The 26,800-nt window shown below is 36.2% G+C and overlaps 1 protein-coding gene across 1 annotated transcript in view; it reads right to left on the reverse strand.

Moving 5' to 3' along the window:
• Positions 1-2,787: 2,787 nt before the first annotated feature.
• Positions 2,788-26,800, reverse strand: part of FREM3 (FRAS1 related extracellular matrix 3) — a 79,805-nt gene continuing 55,792 nt past the window's right edge. Inside the window, exons 10-21 of the mRNA XM_053700212.1 lie at positions 25,955-26,113; positions 24,436-24,739; positions 23,871-24,002; positions 23,369-23,700; positions 14,646-14,838; positions 10,827-10,931; positions 10,421-10,548; positions 9,618-9,752; positions 9,311-9,437; positions 9,000-9,187; positions 7,932-8,078; positions 2,788-5,803 (exon numbers count right to left, since the gene is read on the reverse strand). Coding sequence (XP_053556187.1) covers positions 5,270-5,803; positions 7,932-8,078; positions 9,000-9,187; positions 9,311-9,437; positions 9,618-9,752; positions 10,421-10,548; positions 10,827-10,931; positions 14,646-14,838; positions 23,369-23,700; positions 23,871-24,002; positions 24,436-24,739; positions 25,955-26,113 — 2,484 coding nt within the window. The 3' untranslated portion in view covers positions 2,788-5,269. The remainder of the gene's footprint in view (positions 5,804-7,931; positions 8,079-8,999; positions 9,188-9,310; positions 9,438-9,617; positions 9,753-10,420; positions 10,549-10,826; positions 10,932-14,645; positions 14,839-23,368; positions 23,701-23,870; positions 24,003-24,435; positions 24,740-25,954; positions 26,114-26,800) is intronic.

Raw genomic sequence — 26,800 nt, forward strand, 5'->3', positions numbered from 1 at the left:
ATATTTAAAGGTTTAATCAAGCTTGCTCTATGTTTATTTGGAAAGGGGTTAAACCCTGAATAGCTCTTACACGATTGATGAATTCCGGAGTCTTGGCTGGTTTAGCCTTTCCAAATATTAAATTAATAATTTAGCTGCTTTGACCATAATTGTGTTGGATTAGATAACCCAGAAAGAGCATTTTACGGTACTACAATGTGAAGCTAGCTTGATACCTTTCCATATAAATGCTATATTACATTGCCCCTCAAGGTCCCTACCATCTAATATATGTAGTTTAATTACAATTAATAACATAGTTATAGCATGGCAGAAATTTTGTATTGAATCAAAGTGGGGAATCCTAACTTTAGCCCAGGTCTTTCAAGTAGAGTTTTTTGCCACTGGCATAGTAGGGGTCTAATCTGGATTAAAAAATTTGCAAGACCAGATTTAACTATTGAATCCTTTCAGGATCTTAGTAGGAAATTCTGTCTACCAAATACAGATTTTTACGCCTATCTTCAGATTAGGCACTTGTTTTATGAATTGAAACAGAAATATGGACTAGATTGGTCTTTGAGTAATATATATAGCAATATTAATTTATATCGCAACACAATGTATAAGATTTCTCCCCTTTATGCCACTCTTTCCTTCAATGAACAAATAGAATCTGTAAAAATTAAATGGACAAAATATTTGCCAAATATCCCCAAGATGCCCAAGATATTCAAGATAGCTTTAAATTAACAGGTAAACCCTGGTTTCTGACAACCTAGCAAGAGTCACACTTAAAATTATTATATATGGCCTATAGAACACCAGATGACTTAACAAGGCGGTATAAGGCTAGCGTTTACTGTACAAAATGTAAGGCCAGTCGTGCACATATTTTTCATTGCTTTTGGGCCTGTCCAAAAATGTTACAGTTTTGGGCTAAGATAAACTATTGAATTAATACAGTACTAGCATTAGAATTCAGGGTACAATTTCAGACCGGTTTTTTTCTAGCTCAATTTCAGAGTGCACATAAGAATTTCCCTTTAATCATCAAGATTGGCAGTTTGGCCTTTGGTATATAATAATTCTGCGTTTATTTTGTGATGATTATGCCAATATTAAGATTTAAAAGCATGAATTTATTTCACGTCCTGTGTGACGTCATTGATATATTAAAAAAAGATAAAAAAATAAATAAAAATAATAATGGTTTACTTCTTGGCTCAAAAAAGCACTACATTTCTTCTTGTGTTGGTATGCAACACTTAAAGGGACAGTATACACTCATTTTCATATAACTGCATGTAATAGACACTACTATAAAGAATAAGATGCACAGATACTAATATAAAAATCCAGTATAAAATGGTTTAAAAACGTACTTAGAAGCTTTCAGTTTAGCTCTGTTGAAAAGGCAGTTGGAAAGCCCACTGCAAGTGGGAAATAAGACACTCCCCCCTCTCCCTTCTTTTGCATATGAAAAGACCCTTTACACAAACAGGAGCAAGCTGGAGAAGGTAGTTGACGGTATTCAAATAAAACTGTGGGGCTTGGTTAGGAGTCTGAAAATCAGAGCAATGTTCTTTAAAAATAAACAAAATTATACATTTTTAAAAAAAAAAAAACTTTATGGGCTTTATAAATAGATCATGTACAAAACTTTTATGCAAAGAAAAAATTAGTGTATAATGGCCCTTTAACTCACCACTTGTACTGTGCATGCTTTCATATGTATTGCTTTGGACACAATACTATTATGGGAGTATGAGAATTTAAAAGAACAATGTGCTCACTTTCACAGTGATAAGAAGGCCTACACTGACACTTTGTTTATCAGTGCCTATTACCTAGACTTTCTCCATGCTATTTTTGAGGGGTAATTCTCCACATTTCTATAAATAGGTCCTATGCTGTCTTTTCAAGTGAAGCCAACAGGAGTCGAGAAACTTTTATGAAGTTTCTACATAATGTCAAGTGGTAATAAATGATAAAAATCTGGTTTTAATAAGCTCTCCAATAAGAAAGTGCAATATTTATAGCACAAATCAGTGCATATGCATTAGTCTATTTAATTGAATAACACCAAACAATACCACCTTTTTAAATTATATATAAATATTGCACAGTAAATATTGTGCACATCACCTGAATGTCGTCAATCTCACCCCTTTTATTATCACTTTGTTAAATATTTTTCATATAAGGTAAATTTACACATTTTCAGCAGTTTCGGCCTTTGGTCATATTACAAACATGATAACTATCTAATTTTTCAGAATACATAACAAACAAGAAACCCCCCCCCAATTATTTAAAGGATTACTATCTGTTATAATTTTTAAGCTAAACAACTAACATATTAAAGTTAATAAACATTAATTAAAACCTACTGACCTATATTTTCTCCAAAACGAAGTTTCATAACGTTCTAAAAGTTATATCTTTTATTCGCCAATGATGTCACGTTATCCTGCCCACTATTTTCAGCACTGAGTGTTCAAAATACTTAAATCAATAACTTTGTGTTTAAAGCGCCATTTTGAAACCTAGGTATTGTAAACGGATTGGTACAGAGCAAAGGATACCCACGGAGTGGGTTTGGAAAACAATTAAATTTGCAGACAAGATTTCTGATATACGGTAGAGATATGTTAATGAAATGCTATTGATAAAAAGCGTATTTGGGGTAGTTAGTTAGTAACAGGCATAGAAAATATTTACTTACAGTGGCCCTTTAATGATTCTCACATATCTCTAATTTGAAATACTGTTATATATAAATTATCAAATTGAAAGAAAAAAATATCAACTTTTTTAATGGCAAAATTTATTTACATTAAAATAAGTATTTCTATATGTTTGAGACAATTATTTGAAAAACATTGTAAAACGTGTGTGCTTCCAATATAAAAAAAAAAACATAAGAATGTTGCTACCAGATAAAACAAAAAAACAACTAATGCACCTTTGAACAGCAACTTATTATTTCGGACAAAATGTCTTCGTACCTCCAACTATTATTAAATAGATAAAAAAGCATTTCATATATTTGTGTAATCAATAATTAAAAAGAAACATTATAAATATGTATTTAATCAGTATGCTTTCCATTATTTTAGTCAAACTTAAATAGGAACTGTAGCTTATTGCATAACTTGTCAATAGTGAAAGCACTTGTACAATTCCATTTTCATTTATCAGTTTGGGGTGGTTCTAGTTCTTAAAACTGGGGGCCCTAATAAAGCTGTCACAAAACACTGTGTAAAGAGAGGAGGGTGGTACTGATTGGAGTGGGCCATACATTTTTACTGCTTATTTTTCATTTCATTGCATCTTAAAGGGACAGTCTACACCAGAATGTTTATTGTTTCAAAAGATAGATAATCTCTTTATTACCCATTCCCTAGTTTTGCACAACCAACACAGTTTTATTAATATACTTTTTACCTCTGTGATTACCTTGTATCTAATCCTCTGCAAACTGCCCCTTATTTCGGTTCTTTTGACAGACATCCATGTTAGCCAATTAGAGCTGGCTCACCTGAACTCCACATGCGTGAGCACAGTGTTATCTATATGACACACATGAACTAACACTCTCTAGTGGTGAAAAACTGTCAAAATGCCCTGAGAGAAGAGGCGGCCTTCAAGGGCTTAGAAATTTGCATATGAACCTCCTAGATTTAGCTTTCAACTAAGAATACCAAGAGAACAAAGCAAAATTTGTGATAAAAGTAAATTTGAAAATAGTTTAAAATTACATTCTCTATCTGAATCGTGAAAGTTTATTTTGGACTAGACTGTCCCTTTAATCCCTATTTGACCCAGTTATGTTTTTCGTCTATGAAGAGTACAGGACATGGCAAAAAGCAATGTTTAAGGAGGGGAAATATGCTCAAAACAATAATAAAAGAACAGTATTTAAATATGTTGAATTTTTTTTTAACAAAAAATATATAAAGATGTTTTAATTTAAATTGAAATTAATTTAGGTGTAATGGCTGGGCACTCATTGGATGATATTACTTTCTACTAACACTCATTGGTTAATATGTACTTCTAGGTAAAGCTCATTGGTTGGTTAGTAATTTCTCGCAAACCCCTCACTGAGAACCCATAAGTCAATAAATATTAGTATGAAGTCTGATACTGGCGTAATAGTTTAAATCTAAAAAAATGTAATTAGTTTATACTTCATATTTATTCAGGTAATAAAATATCATCATGGTTAAATACTCTGCTTCCATACGGATGACAAAACATGTTTAAGCACAATGTCCTTTTTTCGGCTTTTCCCACCTTTGACAATTGACGTGCTTAGTACCTCCATCTCCTACTAGAACTGACACAGTTACCAGAAGTTCTATTTACTTCTCACATTATTTTTGGGGTGTTACTATTGTATTTTACTATTTTAGCACCAATTTGAATAAAAAAGAAAAATGAAAAGAATGTTGATAACATGCACTGCAGATTAGTCACTGCTTGATAGAAGGTTATGAACAGTGTTGTTGTTTATCAGCTTTGATCTGCTTATTCTGAGAACAGGATTTAAGAGCAAACTCACATTTAGAAAAAAACTAAATTTATGTCGAAACAAGACTGTACACACAAAAATCCCTTCAAAATGTCCATTACCCCACTGGTTGCCAAACAAGCACCAAAATATTATTGTACAGCACATTGCAGCCATCTCTGGCTATCAAGTATTTTCAGTAGTTCTAAGGTACTAAACCTAATATACCATATTACAGTGAGCATAATTCGCCAGTAGCTATATTCAGCTTGCCTAGTGCCCTCAGTTCTTATGTTATTTTATGCAAAGTACTCACAACAGTATAGATAGAAGTGTGAGCTTTAGTGATTGTACATTAAATAACATATAATCAAGACAACAAGCTGGACAGAGCTATTAATGATTGTTTTCAGTGTTCTTGACTATAATGTTTTTTAACCCATTGTAGCTTTTCTTTCATTACATATTTTTCAGTATAGTGAAACAGAACGGAATCACACAGTTTGGATCCAGTAACTATAACTGTGTAGCCTAAAAGTTCAAAATTCTTTTACTGATGACTTGTTCAATCTCTTCAATATTGATGTCGTCAAAATCGATTTCACTATCTCTATGTGCAGCCAACTGGATACCTGACATTTTAACTCTTTTAAGGATACATGTTGATTTTTAAATTAAAGTAAGGCACTGCTTGGAGGAAGGTAGTGAAAATCAAGAATGAAGGGTCTCCACAGCATTTAAACAAATTCAAGGTACAGTACAATTAAGCTCCTAGACCTCTGAACTGTCACTGCTGCTTTGGCGTGTAGTCACAGTTTCTCGACTATTACAGTGGCTGTTGGATGGAGACTTTTTTCCAGAATGTGAATGTCCTCTACGTTTCAAGATTAACACAATAATAAGTGTGGTGCATATAAGAAACACTAAAGCACCTGCCCCTCCGATAAAATGCATTACATTATTGTCCTCTGAGTTAAGCCCTGTTGCTTCTAAAATAGGCTTCTGGTATTGTCCACCAGATGGCGATGTGTCCCGCTGATTTCCAGATAATTTCCTGGAGGGTTGTAGGGTAATGTGCTGAATATTGGTTCCTCTGTTGTTATCAATACCAATGTCTTGAGCAAGGACTGAAACCTCTGTATTAGCCCTTCTGCTCCTTCTTAACAGAAGATGATTTTGCTGACCAGCACTGCTACTTAAGGCATGATGATAATCCACACTGCGCTTTCCAATTCCTCGGTTTGCATTCTCTCGAGAGCGAACTGTATAAATTGTATGAATGAACCATTCCCGTCCTGCGGACACCTTTATAGAAAAAAATATAAATATATATATATATAAATATTTGGCTCGTTTTATTTACATAATGGCTAAAGATTTATTAGTATCATTTTCTACAACACAAGATTGTTTATGCATAAAACACAAATCTAAGGCAAATAGAATTGTACTTAAACCTAATAATTTTGAAGACTTTACTTTTTTGAGGCCAAAGTAATATTTATATGGCAGTAGGGGAAACAAATAATTTTTTATTGTTTTGTCCATTTGACAAACACCAATATATGTGTGTTCTATCTTTAGATAAATATATTTTACATTAAAACAATATATTTTGGCTATAATAGCTTTGCACTGCACATATATCAATGTTCCCTATTCCAATCCATTATGGATTGCCACAGAAAGCTTGGTTGATTCATGGAATAAACTTCCATTAGAGGCTGTAAAGACGAACCCTGTGCAGTGCATGCACAAACTTATAATAGTAAGGATTACAAGTGGAGCGCTAAATTGTACCATAACCACAATTTGCTGGTTATTGCTACCGCAAGCTCACAGTACTCCGATCACTGGTTAATTTTCTAAAAGTGCCCCAAATTCCCTCAAAATAGAGGGCATTATAGTTTTTTATTAAAAAATAAAATCTAGCATTTTTTTTTAAATAAAAAAAACAGTACTAGGGCGTTTTGGGGCTTTAAAGATGGTGGGAGTGGGGTGTGAGAACAAAAAGGCACTGAAAAATGCCTTTACATTGTGTTCTAGGAGAACTGTGTGTTCTCATAGACCACAATGTAAATATATATGTATATGCTTATATACATATATATTTGTGTGTTAATATGTGTATATACTTATAGTAACACATAAATATATATCTATATATTCATATACATATATTTCAAAATGCTGCCCATCGCTGCGCTACTTACCCCCTTCTCTGTAGCAGGTTCTGATTCCGTCTGTGACGGCATCAGAACGAGGCTCTCATAGGAGCCTGTGAAGCGTGCTCTCGTGAGTGCAATGCTTCTTAGCAAAGCAAATGCGAGTTTGCATTCGCATTGCGATTTACTTTATTAGCGCACATTATTGTGTGTTGGTATTACAAAATGGAGCGCTAATACCACTTGCACACTTGCATGCAAGTAATATTTAGCGCTCCACTTGTAATCTAGCCCTTATTGTGGTATTGTCACAACATAAATAGCCTTTTGGTTTCAGCACCAGTCATTACAAACAGTTGGTAGTTATTGTCAATTATCCTGGATTGACACCAGCTATTACAAACAATTAGCAATTATTTTCAATCATCTTGGACGAATGAGTTCAACATTTTTTTTTCAGTCCTCGATCTCTGAGGTTGCCAAGAGGTTAAATGGATAGTAAAGTCCAAATTAAACTTTCATGATTTAGATAGGACATGTAATTTTAAACAACTTTCTAATTTACTTTTATAATCAAATTTGCTTTATTCTCTTGTTATTCTTAGTTGAAAGCTAAACCTAGGTAGACTCATATGCTAATTTCTAAGCTTGAAGGCTGCCTCTTATCTGAATGCATTTGCCAGTTTTTCACAGCTAGAGGGTGTTAGTTCATGTGTTTCATAAAGAAAACATGCTCACACATGTGAAGTTATTTTAGAATCAGCACTATAATAAGGAGGCAGTCTGCAGAAGCTTAGATACAAGGTAATTATAGCGGGATCGACACAGATCTCTTATTGAAGCTTGAATTTCTATTTGGGTGATGTCAGCGAAAGGAGGGGTCAGGCGGCCATTACAAAATGGCTGAAGTAGGAGAAGTGTTTTTACTTGCAAAGTATTTTTTTAACCAAATTGGGCTACAGTTTTCTCTAAAACTCGTTACTTACATAATCTAAAGAAGTTATAATAATTTTTCGGTTAACATGCCCTTTAAGGCTGCTGTTTCATGAATGTGCAAGCACAGCAAGGACTTCAAGGCTGCTTCCTAAATGGAGCCCTAAGTCTGTTGAATTAGATGTAAACTATGCAAAGCATTAGTTGATTTTGCAAGGTATGAATTAAAACAATAAGGAAAGGAAGTAGGCTAAATTATTCTGTTTTCTTGATTGATGCTTTTGGGTTAATCAGTTTTCTTACTGCAGTATGGTCACAATAAAATGTATACTTGCCTGGAATAAGGCACTAGATGAGAGGCTAAAGCCATCAGAACCTGGCTGTCTACTCAGTGGCAACGCATCAGGATTGTCCATAGCTAATTTGGCATCAAATGGAACATCCCCGAACAGTCTTGCTTGAGTTTCTGGCTGAGCTTTGTCCTGCAAAGATAAATTTATACTTTTAACATTGGGGCATCATAGACATTTTTTTTTTTCATCTAAGAGAAGGCATTTCAAAGTGTATTACTGGTTTTATTTACTTTTTTTTTTTTTTTTTTAAAGAATTCATGTTCCCCATATAAACTAACATTTTCTTTTCCCCTAGTATATCTGGTGGAGTTGTCAATTCAGATTTACTATCAACTATCAAATTGTACAATGTTTTTTATATGAACACTTTGTGAGCTTACTATATCTAGGTATATAAGTCTGTGATTGGCTGATGGCTTTCAAATGATACAGGGGACAGGGAAACAATGACACTATATAGGATACTATGACATTTGTCAGAAAAATATCTACTGCTTTTTTTTTGTAAAAGTATATTCCTCTTAAATAAATATATATATATATATATATATATATATATATATAACTAGAGCATATATCCATTTTCCATTTAGGTTAACTGTAATAGCTTTATTGGTGCCATATTTACTCATGAATGGTTGCAAATATCTTGTGTGACAAATGCTAATCTAATAAATCTAATTCAGTTGCAGAGTCCATGTTTTTGACATTATTTTATAAAATTATTCAACAAACAATTCTCATGACAATACTAAAATTAGTTTACTGTGCAGCTTGTTCCTATGAATACTTTATACTCGTGTATATGTTACATTAAGTATATTCAACATAATATGCTACATTTCTATAGTAAGGTTATTGGAATCATTGAAAATTTTGGGTTAACGCCAAATTCTACAACATGCATTATGCCTCATACAGGCTTTATATAGTGAAGATCCACATAACAAGTACTAGTGGACAAATGTTGTGGTTACACCATATTTTTGAATGTGCTCTTTTAGTAAACAAAATAATCAGTTTATTTTATAATAAACATTTTTGACATACCAGTATTTTAAATCTATGCAGTAAAGTGGAAGAGTCTGCAAGACAGCCATACTCATTGTTGACTGGGTTATATTTAGGGACGTATCCATCAGCACCAGTACACAAAAACACTTTTTCAATGTTGCAAATAAAAGAATCACCAAGGTTTTGAACTGGGTCCACCATGACACGTCCGAAGATTGTGGAACCTTAAAAATAAAGAACATCACAACACCAATTAAATGCAAAACATCATCAAGTCTACAGGTTAGTGCATTCTCAAGTGCTTAAAATCTGAGTGGCTTAGTCATATACATGATTTAACCTCTTACCTTCAGAAAATGCCACATCTGTTCCCTCTCCAAATCCCATTGAGCCATCAGATATCCAAAGTTCCTTCTTAGACAATAAAAACATTTGTGTATTGAGGCTGAATTCTGCTGCTACAGGGTCACTGACCTATGGAGTGAAGCATGACGTTTATATAAAAAAGGATAAATAAAAAACACACACACACACACACACACACATATATAAATATATATATATATATATATATATATATATACTGTATATATAAAAAAATTAAGTATTCCAAAATGATCTTATAACATATGCTTAAATAGGATCCATTTTTACCTGCTGAAATCGTATATCAATATCAAAGGAGATCGGCTCTCTTGGGTTGCAGACAATAGGTAAAATATATTCTTGATTAGGAGGTGCACTGCATGGGATAATCTTCACTGTGTATGTGCCTGAGTAGTCACGTACCTAGAAAATTGAAAGAAAATGTCTCATGTTACTTAAAGGAAAAGATAAATAATGGTCCATTAAAGTCTGCTTTGCATTCAACATATATAAGCAATTAACCACTGCATTGGAAATGATCTGCTTAAAATAAAATGTTTTAAAAACATTTAAAACCTTCTTGACCTTGTTCACTTGGTTTCCTCCAATAAAATAAGGCCAATATCTAAATAGCCTTGTTTACGGGTCTATAAACCATGTAGCAGGGAGTGGCAAACTGCAAAATATTTAATTATAATTCACAGCAACCTCTCTGGGAGGGGAGTAATATAAACTGCAGAGTTAAATCACAGAAAAGTGTAAAATTGCATCCAAACTTAAAGTGCCCTGATGCAAGTTTAGCAAGGTCATCTATTTAAGGCACCTTTAAGAGATTAATACTAATATGCTAATAGTTATCTATATGGGTTTAAATGTAATAGTAATTGGTAGTCTGAATCTAGGTCACTTTTCTCACATGGTAATGGACCTTTTACCCAAAGTCTAATAGATATTCAATATGTATCATAATACTTGAATTCCAGGGCATTTATTTTTTTTATTTTTTAGCAATCATTTTGATATCAGTACCTAAGGACTGATTGACCATAACCAAACAATCATAGTAAAAAACATTAAAACTCAATACATACAGCAAAATCTGAGATGAAGCTCCATTGTTGAACAGGCTGGTTATAAGTGGTCTCACTTCGCAGCAAGCTCAAAGTGAAGGTGAGTTCAGGGTGATCCACAGACATTACCATAGATGTCAAGGATGTGCCTTAAGTGGAAAGAGACAATTACATTTCTTGTAGGGGATTGTTTCACACTGCTACTAAGTCAATTACTTGTGTAACTTTATGAAAATAAAAAGCTTAATTAGAGTGTAATTGGTAATTTAGTAGTGATATATTTTTTCTGCTTCTATACTTGCATTATTTCTTGAAAATTACAAAATATTTAGATCTATGAATAGGTAATTTTATGGCAGAATGTTATTTTTACTCATTGAATTACTTCTTGATCCTCCACTTGTAGTAAAATATCTTAAAGTGTTACCTGGGTGAGACATCACAAACTGGCCCCTGAAGCGTATCTCAGTCTTAAAGTTCACAACCAAGCGTCCTTCTTCATTAATTCGCATACTAGTTGGATACAGAGATCCTGGAAAACAATGTAAAAGTACAAATTTAAAAGGGATTTCTGTATAAGCTGTGTAATTTCATTACGATTTATGCTGTTCATATTTAATACAACTTTTTCCTGAATAATTTAAATGGAAATTTTACATTTTTGATAAAATACGATTTTTGGTGAAGAACTTTGTTATGATTTTTGATGCACCTTAAAGGGACATTATACACTCATTTTTTCTTTGCATAAATGTTTTGTAGATGATCTATTTATATAGCCCATAAAGTTTTTTTTTTAAATAAATGTATAGTTTTGCTTATTTTTAAATAACATTGCTCTGATTTTCAGACTCCTAACCAAGCCCCAAAGTTTTATGTGAATACCGTCAGCTACCTTCTCCAGCTTGCTGCTGTTTATGTAAAGGGTCTTTTCATATGCAAAAGAAGGGGGAGGGGGGGAAGTGTCTTATTTGCCACTTGCAGTGGGCTTTCCAGCTACCTTTTCAACAGAGCCAAACTGACAGCTTCTAAGTAAGTTTTTAAACAGTTTTATACTGGATTTTTATATCAGTATCTGTGCATCTTATTCTTTATAGTAGTGTCTATTACATGCAGTTATATGAAAATGAGTGTATACTGTCCCTTTAACAATACAATTTTTCCTTTGTATTTTTTAGTGAATGGTTCAATTAATCATTTTGCAAGATTTTTAAAATATGTATTTAATTGTGCACATAACATACGAAAATGCCGCATACACCCCTTAGTGAGACACCCTGTTCTCAGGGTAAAAAGTGGCTTTAGATCATTCCACCAGGGAAATAGAAGTACTGGCAAGCACTCTTTAATATTCTCGCCAGCCCAGGGACCTTTAGATCATTCCACCAGGGAAATAGAAGTACTGGCGAGCACTCTTTAATATTCTTGCCAGCCCAGGGACCTTTAGATCATTCCACCAGGGAAATAGAAGTACTGGCGAGCACTCTTTAATATTCTCGCCAGCCCAGGGACCTTTAGATCATTCCACCAGGGAAACAGAAGTACTGGCGAGCATCCTATATAATAAAAGGCCAAGTGTGTTTGTCCGAAGCTGTCATGCGCAGTAGACAGCACAGCACGAGGACAAACACACCTGGCCTTTGAGAGTCCCTAAGTCTCTGCTCTGCAGTGCGAGCAGAAGTGTGTGTGACCGAGCGTGGCCCGGGGGCGTGGTCGATCGTGAAGGAGGGCGTGGTCGAGCGCGAGGGCCGTGAGGGGGCGTGGCCGAGCGTGAAGGGGCGGGGCCAGACGGGCCGTGAAAGGCTGTGCAGTTTGAGAGCTCAAAACAGCTCAAAAGAGGGGAGAGAGGGGGTAGGGAAAAGATAAGAAAGGTGAGAGAGAGATCAAGAGGGGAGATAAAAAGAGCACAAGAGAGGGAGCAAAAGAGAGAGGGAGAGACAGCAAAAGAGTGTGGAGGGAGAGCAAAAGAAAGGGGACAGAGAGATCAAAAGAAAGGGGGGAAGAGAAAGAGAGGGGGAGAGGGGAGAGAGAGAGAGGGGGGAGAGAGAGAGAGGGGGAGGAGAGAGAGAGAGGGGGAGGAGAGAGAGAGAGGGGGAGGAGAGAGGGGGGGAGGAGGAGAGAGAGAGGGGAGAGAGAGAGGTGGAGGGGGAGTGAGAGAGAGAGGGGGAGGGGGAGTGAGAGAGTGAGGGGAGGGGGAGTGAGAGAGAGAGGGGAGGGAGAGAGAGAGGGGAGGGAGAGAGAGAGGGGAGGGGGGAGAGAGAGAGGGGGGGGAGAGAGAGGGGAGGGAGAGAGAGAGGGGAGGGGGAGAGATAGAGGGGAGGGAGAAAGAGAGGGGAGGGGGAGAGAGAGAGGGGAGGGGGAGTGAGAGAGAGAGAGGGGAGGGGAGGGAGAGAGAGAGGAGGGAAAGATAGAGAGAGAGGGGAGAGAGAGAGGGGAGGGAGAGAGAGAGAGGGGAGGGAGAGAGAGAGAGGGGAGGGGGAGGGAGAGAGGGAGGAGATAGAGAGGGGAGAGAGAGGAGAGAGAAGGGGGAGAGAGAGAGAGGGGGAGAGAGAGAGGGGAGAAAGAGAGAGAGGGGGGGAGAGAGAGAGAGAGGGGGGAGAGAGAGAGAGAGGGGGGAGAGAGAGATAGAGGGGAGAGAGAGAGATAGAGGGGAGAGAGAGAGAGATAGAGGGGAGAGAGAGAGGGGAGAGAGAGAGGGGGAGAGAGACAGTGGAGAGAGCGAGCGCAAAAGAGAGGAGGGAGAGAGAGCGCAAAAGAGAGGGGTGAGAGAGCGCAAAAGAGAGGGGTGAGAGAGAGCACAAAAGAGAGGGGGAGAGAGAGCGCAAAGAGAGGGGGAGAGAGAGAGTGCAAAAGAGGGGGGGAGAGAGATAGCGCAAAAGAGGGGGGAAAGAGAGAGCGCAAAAGAGGGGGGAAAGAGAGAGCGCAAAAGAGGGGGGAAAGAGAGAGCGCAAAAGAGGGGGGGAGAGAGAGCACAAAAGAGGGGGGATAGAGAGAGCGCAAAAGAGGGGGGATAGACAGAACGCAAAAGAGGGGGGATAGACAGAACGCAAAAGAGGGGGGGAGAGAGAGCGCAAAAGAGAGGGGGAGAGATAGCGCAAAAGAGAGGGGGGAGAGAGAGAGCGCAAAAGAGAGGGGGGAGAGAGAGAGCGCAAAAGAGAGGGGGGAGAGAGAGAGCGCAAAAGAGAGGGGGGGAGAGAGAGAGCGCAAAAGAGAGGGGGGAGAGAGAGAGCGCAAAAGAGAGGGGGGAGAGAGAGAGCTCAAAAGAGAGGGGAGAGAGAGCGCAAAAGAGAGGTTGGGAGAGAGATCTCAAAAGAGAGGGGGAGAGAGATCTCAAAAGAGAGGGGGAGAGAAAGCGCAAAAGAGAGGGGGGAGAGAGAGCAAAAGAGAGGGGCAGGGAGAGAGCGCAAGGGGTGGGACTGCTGTACCCTGCAAAAAATGGCCCGTGTGAACGGGCTTTAGGACTAGTTCTTTAATAATTTCACCAGCCAAGAGAGATTTAGATAATTGGACCCATAGACCATACGCTTGTAAAAGAACTATAAATGCTACCCCCCTTACTTGTAAGATCATATATCACAGTTTTCTACACCAGGCATAACTTCCAGTTACAATATACTCAGTGCAGATTAAGTTGATTTCTCTACTATAATGCAAATTTTTTGTGGTTTGCTACCTCTGTATTTAAAACAGCACATAAGGCTTGCTGAATTGGTAAATACTGGGCTGTATACCTAGAACAAAGCTGACATAATCATCTGCTTAGTTACTGTAGCTGGCATTAGGCATGTATGTATATATTAAGAATTCAGCATTTATTTCTCAAACAAATGCCAAATTTGAGCGCGGGAAGCGGCATTCAGCTTGTTTCAGAGCCAGATGTTCTAGTGTGAAAGTGCAAAACACAAAGATTTGTGCAAATCCAGATATTTGTAAGAAAATATGAATTTTCAATTATGCTTACTTTTGTTTAATCAGACAAAAAGAAATAAGGAAGGCATTGTGTATAGAGAAAAAAAAAGATGAGTTTATCCTGCAAGCTCAGTCCATTTGGAAAAGCTGTGGTTTCAAGTAGTAAAAACAGCTATTTCATAAATAAAAGCAATTTCCCATACATTTTATGCTCCACGTAACAAGTAATCGGAAGCACATAAAGTGGAAAACAATCTTTCTGCACATTATGATACAGCTATAATAATAATAATTAATACAATTAGAAGAACTGTATAAATGAAAAACATAAGCTCACCCTGCAACTCAGACTCTGGTGGGCTGCCTATGCCCTCATTCCACAGAATTGCCGTATCATAAACAAAGGTCAACCTCAACTCTGACTGCAAGTCAAAGTGCTGCCATCCACCAACTGCTGCCGAAGAATGGAAAACATAGGAGACATAGAGAGGCACCCGTAGAGTCACATAGGACTGAACTAAATTTAGAACCTGCAAGATCAGTGATATGTTTAAGTTTACATTTTTTCAAGATTACCAGTACCATTCACATATCATTTTATAATTGTTTGTCAATCATAATAAAAATCCAAAAAATATATGTTTTTTCAATGTAAAACGTTTACAATTTTGTTAAAAAGTGTTGAAACTATTATGGTAGGAAATTACTACTTTTAATCATGTTAAAGGGACACTGAACCCAAAAAATGTATTTCGTGAGTCAGTTCGAGCATGCAATTTTAAACAACTTTCTAATTTACTCCTATTATTAAATTTTCTTCATTCTCTTGGTATGTTTATTTGAAAAGCAAGAATGTAAGTTTAGATGCCGGCCCATTTTTGGTGAACAACCTGGGTTGTCCTTGCTGATTGGACAGTACCGAGAACGAAGAAAAAATGATAATAGAAGTAAATTAGAAAGTTGCTTAAAATCACATGCTCTATCTGAATCATGAAAGAGAAAAAATTGGGTTCAGTGTCCCTTTAAGTTTAAGCAGGCGATAAAGTGATCTGTAGAAAGTACATTTGTATTAAAAATGTTGTTCAGTAGAAGCACCTTACATCTCCTCCTATTGATTGTTGGATAATTATGTTTAAATAATAAGAGCAATATGGTAAGAGACAAACATTGTCAAAGTCTTCAATTACAATGAACAGACAGGGACATTTGTTATGAAAATTACAAGAGATGTTAGATTATATTTATTAGGAAGGCTTTATAGTGTAGATCAAGGACAGGACAGGAATTCCCTCTCAAATAAAAAGGTTTGAAGTGCATCTCCCACATGAATGTATATATATATATCCTTATATTGGAATGGGTGTTCATGTGTGTCTTCCTCAAATCTTCACAGTAGACAGATGCCTAATATACTCCCCTATGTAGTCCAATGATCAAGGGAAAATACAAGTGATGAAGCAATTTGTCAGGCTCTCAATGCTAGCTGTAAAGATGTTCATGGTTTGTTACAAATTCTTATTTTACTGTCGTTTGGGTACAGTTAAACTGGGTGCACATCACAAGTCATTTGAAACATCACAGTCAGCACATAATTAAGTCTGGCTTGAATGTTCCTTTAAGTAACTGACCACAGAAATATATTAACCTATTATTAGGACCTCTGCATTGCCAAATGTCTTTTAAATCTAAATGTTTTAACAGTATGTGGATACTAACATGATCATTGTATTTGATTTCAATTATTTACTGACTTCCCAATAGCAGCAAAAAGTACAGTAATGAAAAATAGGAAAAAATGATCAACCAATCAAAATTTAAAGGCATGCTAAAGTAAAAATCTAACTTTCGTGATACAGATAGAGGACACAATTTAAAAATGTTTTCCAATTCACATCCATTAACCAAATATGCACAATCTTTTTATATGCACACATTATGATACACCAGCTCCTACTGAGCAAGATTAACAGAATATACGTATATGCATTTTGTGATTGGCTGATGGCTGTCACATGATGCAGAGGGAAGGAAAAGAAAAAGCCTAACTTTTAAATTAGTAAAGAAAAATAAAAATAAAATTCAAACTAAATGCATTGCATTGTCTATTTATTATGCATGTATTGATTATGCAATTTTACTGTGTTTAGTGGTCCTTTAAGAGACTACCAGAACACAGTTTCAAGACAGGCAGTCTGTTACATTCTTTTGTCATCTGATTAGTTATTATTTTCTTGTTTTTCATTGTTATATCTTTGCTGCTTTTGTTTTCAGTCAAAAAAAATTATGCGATACCAAACTTATTTAAAGGGGCAATCTAGTCAAAATTAACCTTCATGAATCAGATCGGGCATGCAATTTTAAACAACTTTCCATTTGACTTTTATAATCAATTATGCTTTGTTCTCTTGGTATTCTTTTTTAAAAGCTAAACCTAGTTAGGTGGTTGGCTTGCTTGATTTGTTTTTAATGTCATTGCAAATAAAAATAACCTTTTTGTACAGTGAAATAAAAGATCAAAATATTGGTGTACTAAATGCAGTTAATAACATCATCAATATGCAGCAATAAATGCCACTTCAAAAGAACCAACATAAAAGCTACAGTAAATGACAAAAGTTTTAAAATCAGTTATTTTTTGTATATTTTTTAGCATTTATGTTAATTCTGCATTAGTAAACTTGTTTAACTGCTTTCAACATTAATATTTTTTCAAATTATTTATATAGATGTAATCAAATTTTAACCTTCAATATTACATATATACATAATGCCTTTACTACCCATTCCCCAACATTGTTATATTAATATACTTTATAACATCTAAAACTCAAAATCTATGCCCCTGCAGGCTGCCTTTATCTCAGTGCATTTTATTAGCTTTTCACAGCAAGACAGTGCTAGCTCGTGTGTGCCACTGTCGAGTTATGCGTGAGCCCGAAATTGATTGGCTATAATGCAAGTTGTAAAAAGCACTGAGATAAGGGGGCAGTCTACAGAGGCTAAATAGAAGGTAATCACAGATATAAAAAGTATATTAATATAACCGTGTTGGTTATGGAAAACTTGGGAATGGGTAATAAAGGGATTATCTATCTTTTTAAACAACAATTTAAAGTAGACTGTCCCTTTAAAACTTAATTTTTCAGGTATTTTAAAATGATTTAGCTCTTCACTATTAAATAGTTTCAGTTTTAAGTAGTTATTATTAATTTCCTGAAATAATTTAATCTTAAATAATCTTATATTAAGAGGAATTAACAGTCAGATGTGGAATTAAAGAAATGCTCTGATTAACACAGACTGTGGTAATTTTCAAGTATTTTTTTTTTAAATTCTTGTTATATAATACATCATTCAACATAGCAAGGTTGCTTGGATAGCTAATACCTGGGAGCAGACAAAAGCAGAAGGAGATTAAAGGGGAAGTAAAACACAAAAGGACACAGAAACTTAATACTTTATCAGTATAATTATCTTTTTTTCAAAAGCTTGTCTCACAAGAAAGAGCAAATGGTTATATCTGAATCTGAAAAAAATATTAGTTTCCCTGGTACCTTGGTTTCTATGTTTTGGAGGAGGATTTGGGTTCAAATGTACTTAAAAAGAATAATTGTCTTGGTCATGCTACTGATAATGTATAGCTTATTTATCTTACCTATTACTCAAGTAATAAAAAAAAAGAAAACATAATATTTTGTGTGGGTTTTTTTGCAGAAAAGGTCAATGATGTGATAAATTTTAAACTTGTTTTTCTAGTTTTTTTTTAAATGCATTTGTGGCATTATTACATACATTATAACTGTATTCCAATCCATCAGAAACACTTTGTTTTCATGATTTTTAGAGTTCCCTAATTCAACTTAGCACATGTCTTGGCTATTTCTATGTTTTTTTTTAATGTAAAGAGTTTTGAGCATGTTCAGTTCACATAAGTAAAATTTTTAAAATAGTGCACTAATCACACGTTTAAATTATGAAACTTGAACACAACTAATATGGGGTCGATCCGATAAAAATCGTCGCCCGCAAAAGTCGGCGATGCCAATATTTGCGCGGGTTTGGTATCTTATATACGGCGTAACCTAGAAGTTACGCGCGTATATTTCTGCCGTCGCCCGTAGTTTTTTGGGCCATAGGCAGGTATACCAAACCCGCGCAATTTGGTATCCAATATACAGCGTAAGGACTTACGTGGCGAAAATGGAGAAATCTTACTCCATTTTCACCTCGCCACAAAAAGCAGCCGTAAGAAGCCTTACGCTGACTATTGGAGCCCCGTAACTCCCTAATCTGGCTGCTAAAATAAACCTAGCACCTAACGCATGCGCAATGTCTATCTCCCTGTCAACCGCGATCTTCTAAAATAAACCTAACACCTAACGCATGCGCAATGTCTATCTCCCTGTCAACCGCGATCTGCTAAAATAAACCTAACACCTAACGCATGCGCAATGTCTATCTCCCTGTCAACCGCGATCCCCCGCCACAATCCCTAATAAAGTATTTAACCCCTAAACCGCCGCCATCTACATAAACTAACCCCCTACTGTGAGCCCCTAAAACCGCCACCATCTAACTGATCTATCCCCTAATGTGAACCCCTAAAACCGCCACCATCTAACTGATCTATCCCCTAATGTGAACCCCTTACACCGCCGCCATCTATATTAAAATTATTAACCCCTAATTTAATCTACCTACCCCGCCACCAGCTATATTATCTATATTAACCCTAAGTATATTATAGTTAATATAGTTATTACATTATATATATTAACTATATTAACCCTAATTATATTAGGGTTAATATAGTTACTATAGTATTTATATTAACTATATTAACTCTATCTAGCCCTAACACCCCTAACTAAATTCTTATTAAATAAATCTAATTCATATTATAAACTAAAATATTCCTATTTAAATCTAAATACTTACCTATAAAATAAACCCTAAGATAGCTACAATATAATTAATAATTACATTATAGCTATGTTAGGGTTTATATTTATTTTACAGGTAAATTGTTAATTATTTTAACTAGGTATAATAGCTATTAAATAGTTATGAACTATTTAATAGCTACCTAGTTAAAATAATTACCCAATTACCTGTAAAATAAATCCTAACCTAAGTTACAAATACACCTACACTATCAATAAATTAAATAAACTACAAATATCTATCTAAAAATACAATTAAATAAACTAAACTAAATTACAAAAAAAACAAAACACTAAATTACAAAAAATAAAAAAAAGATTACAAGATTTTTAAGCTAATTACACCTATTCTAAGCCCCCTAATAAAATAATAAAGCCCCCCAAAATAAAAAAATTCCCTACCCTATTCTAAATTTAAAAAAGTTAAAAGCTCTTTTACCTTACCAGCCCTTAAAAGGGCCTTTTGTGGGGGCATGCCCCAAAGAAAACTGCTCTTTTGCCTGCAAAAAAAAACACAATACCACCCCCCAAGATTACAACCCACCACCCACATACCCCTAATCTAACTCAAACCCCCCATAAATAAACCTAACACTACCCCCCTGAAGATCTCCCTACCTTGTCTTCACCACACCGGGCCGAACTCCTCATCCGATCCGGGCGATGTGTTCCAGCAAGCGGCAGTGAAGTCTTCTTCCATCCGGGCGATGTGTTCCAGCAAGCGGCAGAGAGTCTTCTTCCATCGGCGATGTCTTCAAGCAAATCGGCATCTTCAATCTTCTTTCTTCGCTCCTCCGCCGCGGAGCATCCTTCTGGCACGACGACTTCCCGACGAATGAGGTTCCTTTAAATGACGTCATCCAAGATGGCGTCCGCCGAATTCCGATTGGCTGATAGGATTCTATCAGCCAATCGGAATTAAGGTAGAAAAATCTGATTGGCTGATTGAATCAGCCAATCAGATTCAAGTTCAATCCGATTGGCTGAACCAATCAGCCAATCGGATTGAACTTGAATCTGATTGGCTGATTCAATCAGCCAATCAGATTTTTCTACCTTAATTCCGATTGGCTGATAGAATCCTATCAGCCAATCGGAATTCGACGGACGTCATCTTGGATGACATCATTTAAAGGAACCTCATTCGTCGGGAAGTCGTCGTGCCGGAAGGATGCTCCGCGGCGGAGGAGCGAAGGAAGAAGATTGAAGATGCAGATTTGCTTGAAGACATCGCCGATGGAAGAAGACTCTCTGCCGCTTGCTGGAACACATCGCCCGGATGGAAGAAGACTTCACTGCCGCTTGCTGGAAAACATTGCCCGGATCGGATGAGGAGTTCGGCCCGGTGTGGTGAAGACAAGGTAGGGAGATCTTCAGGGGGGGTAGTGTTAGGTTTATTTAAGGGGGGGTTTGGGTTAGATTAGGGGTATGGGGGTGGTGGGTTGTAATCTTGGGGGGTGGTATTGTGTTTTTTTTTGCAGGCAAAAGAGCAGTTTTCTTTGGGGCATGCCCCCACAAAAGGCCCTTTTAAGGGCTGGTAAGGTAAAAGAGCTTTGAACTTTTTTTAATTTAGAATAGGGTAGGGAATTTTTTTTATTTTGGGGGGCTTTATTATTTTATTAGGGGGCTTAGAATAGGTGTAATTAGCTTAAAAATCTTGTAATTTTTTTTATTTTTTGTAATTTAGTGTTTGTTTTTTTGTAATTTAGTTTAGTTTATTTAATTGTATTTTTAGATAGATATTTGTAGTTTATTTAATTTATTGATAGTGTAGGTGTATTTGTAACTTAGGTTAGGATTTATTTTACAGGTAATTGGGTAATTATTTTAACTAGGTAGCTATTAAATAGGTAATAACTATTTAATAGCTATTATACCTAGTTAAAATAATTAACAATTTACCTGTAAAATAAATATAAACCCTAACATAGCTATAATGTAATTATTAATTACATTGTAGCTATCTTAGGGTTTATTTTATAGGTAAGTATTTAGATTTAAATAGGAATATTTTAATTAATAATATTAATATTAGATTTATGTTAATAAGAGTTTAGTTAGGATGTTAGAGTTAGATAGGGTTATTATGCTTAATATATATATAATATAATAACAATATTAACTATATTAACCCTAATATAATTAGGGTTAATATAGTTCATATATATAATAACTATATTAACTATATTAACCATAATATAATTAGGGTTAATATAGTTAATATAGCTGGCGGCGGTGTAGGGGGATTAGATTAGGGGTTAATACATTTATTATAGGTGGCCGCGGTGTAGGGGGATGTAGATTGTAGGCAAAAGAGCAGTTTACTTTGTGACAAAGCCCCGCCAAAAGCCCTTTTAAGGGCTGGCAAAAGAGCTGTTACTTTGGGGCAATGCCACGCAAAAAGCCCTTTTCAGGGCTATTTGTAGGGTTAGACTTAGGTTTAGTGGTAGGGATAGTTTAGTATTTTAGGGGTTAAATAATTTAATATAGATGGCGGCGGGGTAGGGGGATTAGATTAGGGGTTAATAATTTTAAAATAGATAGCGGCGGGGTAGGGGCTCACTTTAGGGGGTAGGTAAGGTAGATGGCGGCGGTGTTAGGGGCTCACTTTAGGGGGTTAGAGATTTAATATAGCTGGCAGCGGTTTAGGGGTTAATAACTTTATTAGGTAGCGGCGGGCTCCGGGAGCGGCGGTTTAGGGGTTAATACATAGTTTATTGTTAGGCTAGTGAGGGGGGATAGCGGATAGAGGGTTAGACGTGTCGGGCTATGTTAGGGAGGCGTGTTAGACGTGTCGGGCTATGTTAGGGAGGCGTGTTAGACAATGCGGGTGATTTAGACTTCAGTCAGGTTTTGTAGGCGCCGGCAGTTTCTAACGTGCCGCAAGTCACTGGCGACGCCAGAAATTTGTACTTGCGCAGATTTCTGGACATCGCTGGTTTGTCAGACTTACGGCACGTTAGCATCTGACGGCGACATATATGGGATAGCTCGAGTTGCGAGCTGAAACTGCGGGCGACGCGGGTTCCCTCGCTTGCGCCGCAAACTACGATCTATATCGGATCGACCCCTATGTGGGCATCACAAAGTTTATCTGTGAATGCACAGAATTCAATTGTTAATTAAACACATCACAAACTTACATTATTGGTTAACCCATTTAGAAACTGATCCTCCGCTTTACTGTTTCTTTGGCCCAGTAACTTTGGCTTTTGTGAAGGTATAGAAAATTGCAGGCAAAAATAACTTTGAAAAGCTTGTGATATTTTTTCTTTCTTTTTTGCTTGTTTTTCATGTTTACAACTAGATTTTCCTATTATAGTGTTTACTAATCTGAGCAGTCAGTATTTCTTCTAGTGGATTGAAATATCTTAGAAAAAGTGTCCTAATGTAATATCTAAATTGACTTCTTCGAAACTGAATACCTGGTAAAGGACAATTTAAAGTCTGTAGAATTTTAAAGAGACAGTACACTGTAAAATTGTTTTATATTAATGCATTTTCAATGACTTGTTATACCAGCTGTAGAGTATGAAATGTAGGAGAAATTGGATTTTCATGTTTATTTGTGTATATGAAGTAGCTGGTTTTGTGCTTTTAAACCACAGCCTATTACAGTGGGTTGAGCTTCAGGTAATATCAGATCTCATTATGTTATCACTTTGTGTACACACTCTTGCTTCCTTATTTTATATTTGTCTGGAAAACCAAAGCTCAATACTTAGAGAGAACAATGGAAAATTATTATTTTATTACTTAACTATCCTGCACCCCAATGTGAGTGTAATCTCTTCTGCTGGCTGTGTTTACTTAGGCTATTCAATAGAATATACTCCAATATAGAAACTTTCAGTAAAGGTTGGGAGAACATTTTTAGGTGAACTGTCCCTTTAATAAACCAAATAATTAACTAGGCACACAACTTAGGTATTGCTTGTATAAAGATAATATGGGCATTCTGATTTCTTATCTGTGGTCAAAATTGAAATGTATTTGTTTCTGATTGATTTTAATAGTTCTCCTTAAATAGTTTTAGTGCACAAGACTTTAAGTATATATTTTAAAATCACCACATTTATGTCTATGCATATTTACCATACAACAATGTAATACTTACTTGTCCATCTGTGCCAATGCTTCCACCACAATCTGTTAAAAGTTCTGACATATCATAGTAGCTGTTGAATTCCCAGAGACAGGCCTCTAGATTAAGATTCTGATAAAAGCGAAGTGTTCTAGGTGAACGAAGTGCAGAACTGTATTGGTAAGCAGATGTTTCACCAATTAATTCTGGGTTTTTGGTGTTATCCGTAATGAAGCCATGCCTAGTGGGTATCTCATTATAATCAAGAAGGTTAGAACACTTATGGTTGCCAACTCGCGTTCCATCTGGGCTAAGAGTCAACTCAAAATTGGACATGTGTCTTGTTGAAATAACAGGCAGCATACCTGAAATAAAAATATGTACATATTTGTATAAACCATACTACATATAAACTTTATTTGCTTATTATAGCCCTTTCCAGATTGCTATTAAATATACGTTAATAAATTTAAATCATGTTTTTTTTTAAAATTTTATTTGAAAGATAAATATCATTGCTTGTGCCTAAACTTACCATCCATATGAGGCATTGTTACAGTCAATTTGATCAAATTAGGGTGATCAGAATCGCCAGGGCCCGTGTAACGAATTTTTGCAGAAAAGGGTTCAGCTCCGACAGTCCCCGGAATACGTGGCTGGCAAAGACCTTAAAAAGAAGATATATCTTAGTTTTTGGAGAGAAACATCTGTATATATATATATATATATATATATATATATATATATATATATATATATATATATAGTAAACTAAAGTGACACTACTGAGAAAGGATTGAAATGGTTATGGAACTCTATACTTTTTTAATCTGCTTGATAAATTGATGATAGAGCATTGATTATTTACCCCAGTCTTCAACTATTACTAATAGAGTTGCTTTAAAATATTTGACTGTGTGTAAAAGATTGTATTTACAAATGTAGGTTTTCTGAATGTCTTAGAAATCTCTGTGGTGGTTTTACTAACAGCAACTCCAGTTTCTGCATTATATTTCAGAACCTATTCACTAAAATTTGCCCACATCCACATTCTTGGTTCTACACAATAACACAGGAAATGATATACTAGCAAGACAAACCTTCCTCTTTGCTGACAGTAACTATAGGACTCTGCACCTCCAGACCAACATCTCCATTACTATTAACTGCCCGTGCAGCACATTGGATCCTTGACCCAGAATTGAAGTAGATGGAGTCTAAGGTGATGGACTTGGTGTTGGTGAAAAATGTGTTGGAGTCAATTTCACGCATTGGACTGGTGACCCCATCACGGCCACTTGGAGCACTAACCAGCCAGCGGTACTGGGTTAGGGTGTCATTAATACTCTCTGAGTCACATATAGATCCAGTTTTGTCAAAGTCATAATATTTAGGATTGCATGCCTAGGGAAGAGAAGCTTTATATAATTGGCTATCAAAAAAGCATTAATCAAATAATGGCAAAACTTTTGGTGCATAGTTTTTTATTTCATTGAAGATAATTAAGATTGATATGTATAGTGCTATTATAAAGTCAATGTTTCAAGCTAAGCATTAAAGTATGGTTATAGAGGCATATAAGGGCAATAAAAAATGCAGTAATGTATTAGAGCATTTTGTTATTGCACAATTGCTCACAGTAAACTATGGCCTCAATCATATTTTATCAGCTGTGGCCCTTTCAGGTTTTTATTTGCTAAGTCTAAACATGTTCACGAGAGTGCAGGTTCATGTTTTACAGTTTCAGTAATGTTAAAATCCAGAATAAGAAGATAAATCCCTTCAAAAGAAACCCATAGTCACCATCTTGTTTTCAGATCACACCAAAATTGAGATGGGCAAATTAACAAACACTAGAAATAAATATGGTTTAAAACAATACTTGTCAAAGTTTAAAAGTGACCATAATAGCGATAGAAAAATGGTGCTCAGTCTGCCCATCCTGACAGTTTAAAAAAATGCATTCAGATGGTTTTGCTGTAGTGCGGATGGAAATGCATTGCACAATCTCTTTTAAAACTCAGATTTTGAAGACGCCAGTACTGTTATTGACAAGCACAACAATTTGAGTGTGGCTTTCTATCGAATGTTAAAATGAAAAATAAAAACACACCTCGCCTTTTGTAGATGGGTGAGTTTAGCACTCTGGGCCAGATTATTAAAAAAAAAAAAGTACATTGTTAGAGCATGTTATTTTTGCACTACTCACCCTGGGTCTATGGGCCTTATTATCAAACACTTACTGGCATGCAGAAAATATCAAGCAAATTCTTTTGGGGGCTTTTTTTTAGCATTACATTGTAATGTGTCTCTCCTGCATATTTCGATCAACAGCTCTCAAGCTGAATCTTGCCTTTCTAAAATTATTTGAGGGATCTCACAGCAACAACAAGACTTCTTAGTCTCACAAGAGTGGAGAGCTTTAGATCTTTGTGCTTTTTGTGTGTATTATGGGTGCAAAAAGCAGGAGGAATAGCAATTGAAGGAGGGCAAAGGGAGTGCCAGATAAAAAAATCATGAGAGGGTTCCTTTGTGACCCCTACTCCCCAAGCTAGACAACCTCGGGGTTAGAGAAAGAGGGTCCAATACAATTTCAAAAGCAGTTACTTGAACACTTACCGTAACACACACAACAGGATATCCAGTTGGAGGACTTGGGTTCTCTTTGGCTTTAACAGTATCATCATAAATTAAAAGTGAGACAACTTGTGGTATCGCTGGGAATGTCACATCAGCAACACTGTCCATTTCTTCAATGTACACAATGGCTTTATTCATCTGTAAATAGGGAATTGCTCTGAGTTCCAATGGATTCTGTTATATTTCACACACTAACCTATATATTTTATACTATATATAAAGCTAAGTGAATCAAACCAAAGTAATATGAGATATGTTAAAGGGACAGTCAACCCAAAAATTACTGTAACTTATTTAGATTAGTTAAATAACGAACTTTACAGTAAACTGTAGCCCAATTTTCATCTAAATAAACTTTGGCAGAAAATACACTTACTAGATATCATCTGGCCATTTTGAAATGGCCGCCTGACCCCTCCTTCTCTGATGTGTCCCAAAAGCTCCCACTAGTACAGGATCCTTTCCTTTCGTCCCTGCCTCCTTTTCCGCCGCTGTTCTACAGTCATCTCCATACTCTGCTCTGCAGCCAGGCTAAGCTTTTGCGCAGCCTCTGACATTTGCAGTTGCATGGCAAAGTCCCTCTCCAAATGCTCTAATTGTACTTCCTGAGGGGGTGATAGGGGCACAGACCCACATCACATTGCCGCCTGCCCAGCACTCACTGCCTCTCATTCTCTGTAACACACAGCGCACAGCATGGATGAGAGGCAGTGAGTGCCGGGTACGAACAGCTAGAGAGCTGAAATTGCGGCCGTGGGGATGAATGAAGGAGATAGTGAAGTGAGGGGGGTGCTATATGAGTGTCTCACTGAACTGAATGAAGGG

The sequence above is a fragment of the Bombina bombina genome, chromosome 2 (genome assembly GCF_027579735.1).
Source record: "Bombina bombina isolate aBomBom1 chromosome 2, aBomBom1.pri, whole genome shotgun sequence".
Taxonomy (NCBI): Eukaryota; Metazoa; Chordata; class Amphibia; order Anura; family Bombinatoridae; genus Bombina; species Bombina bombina.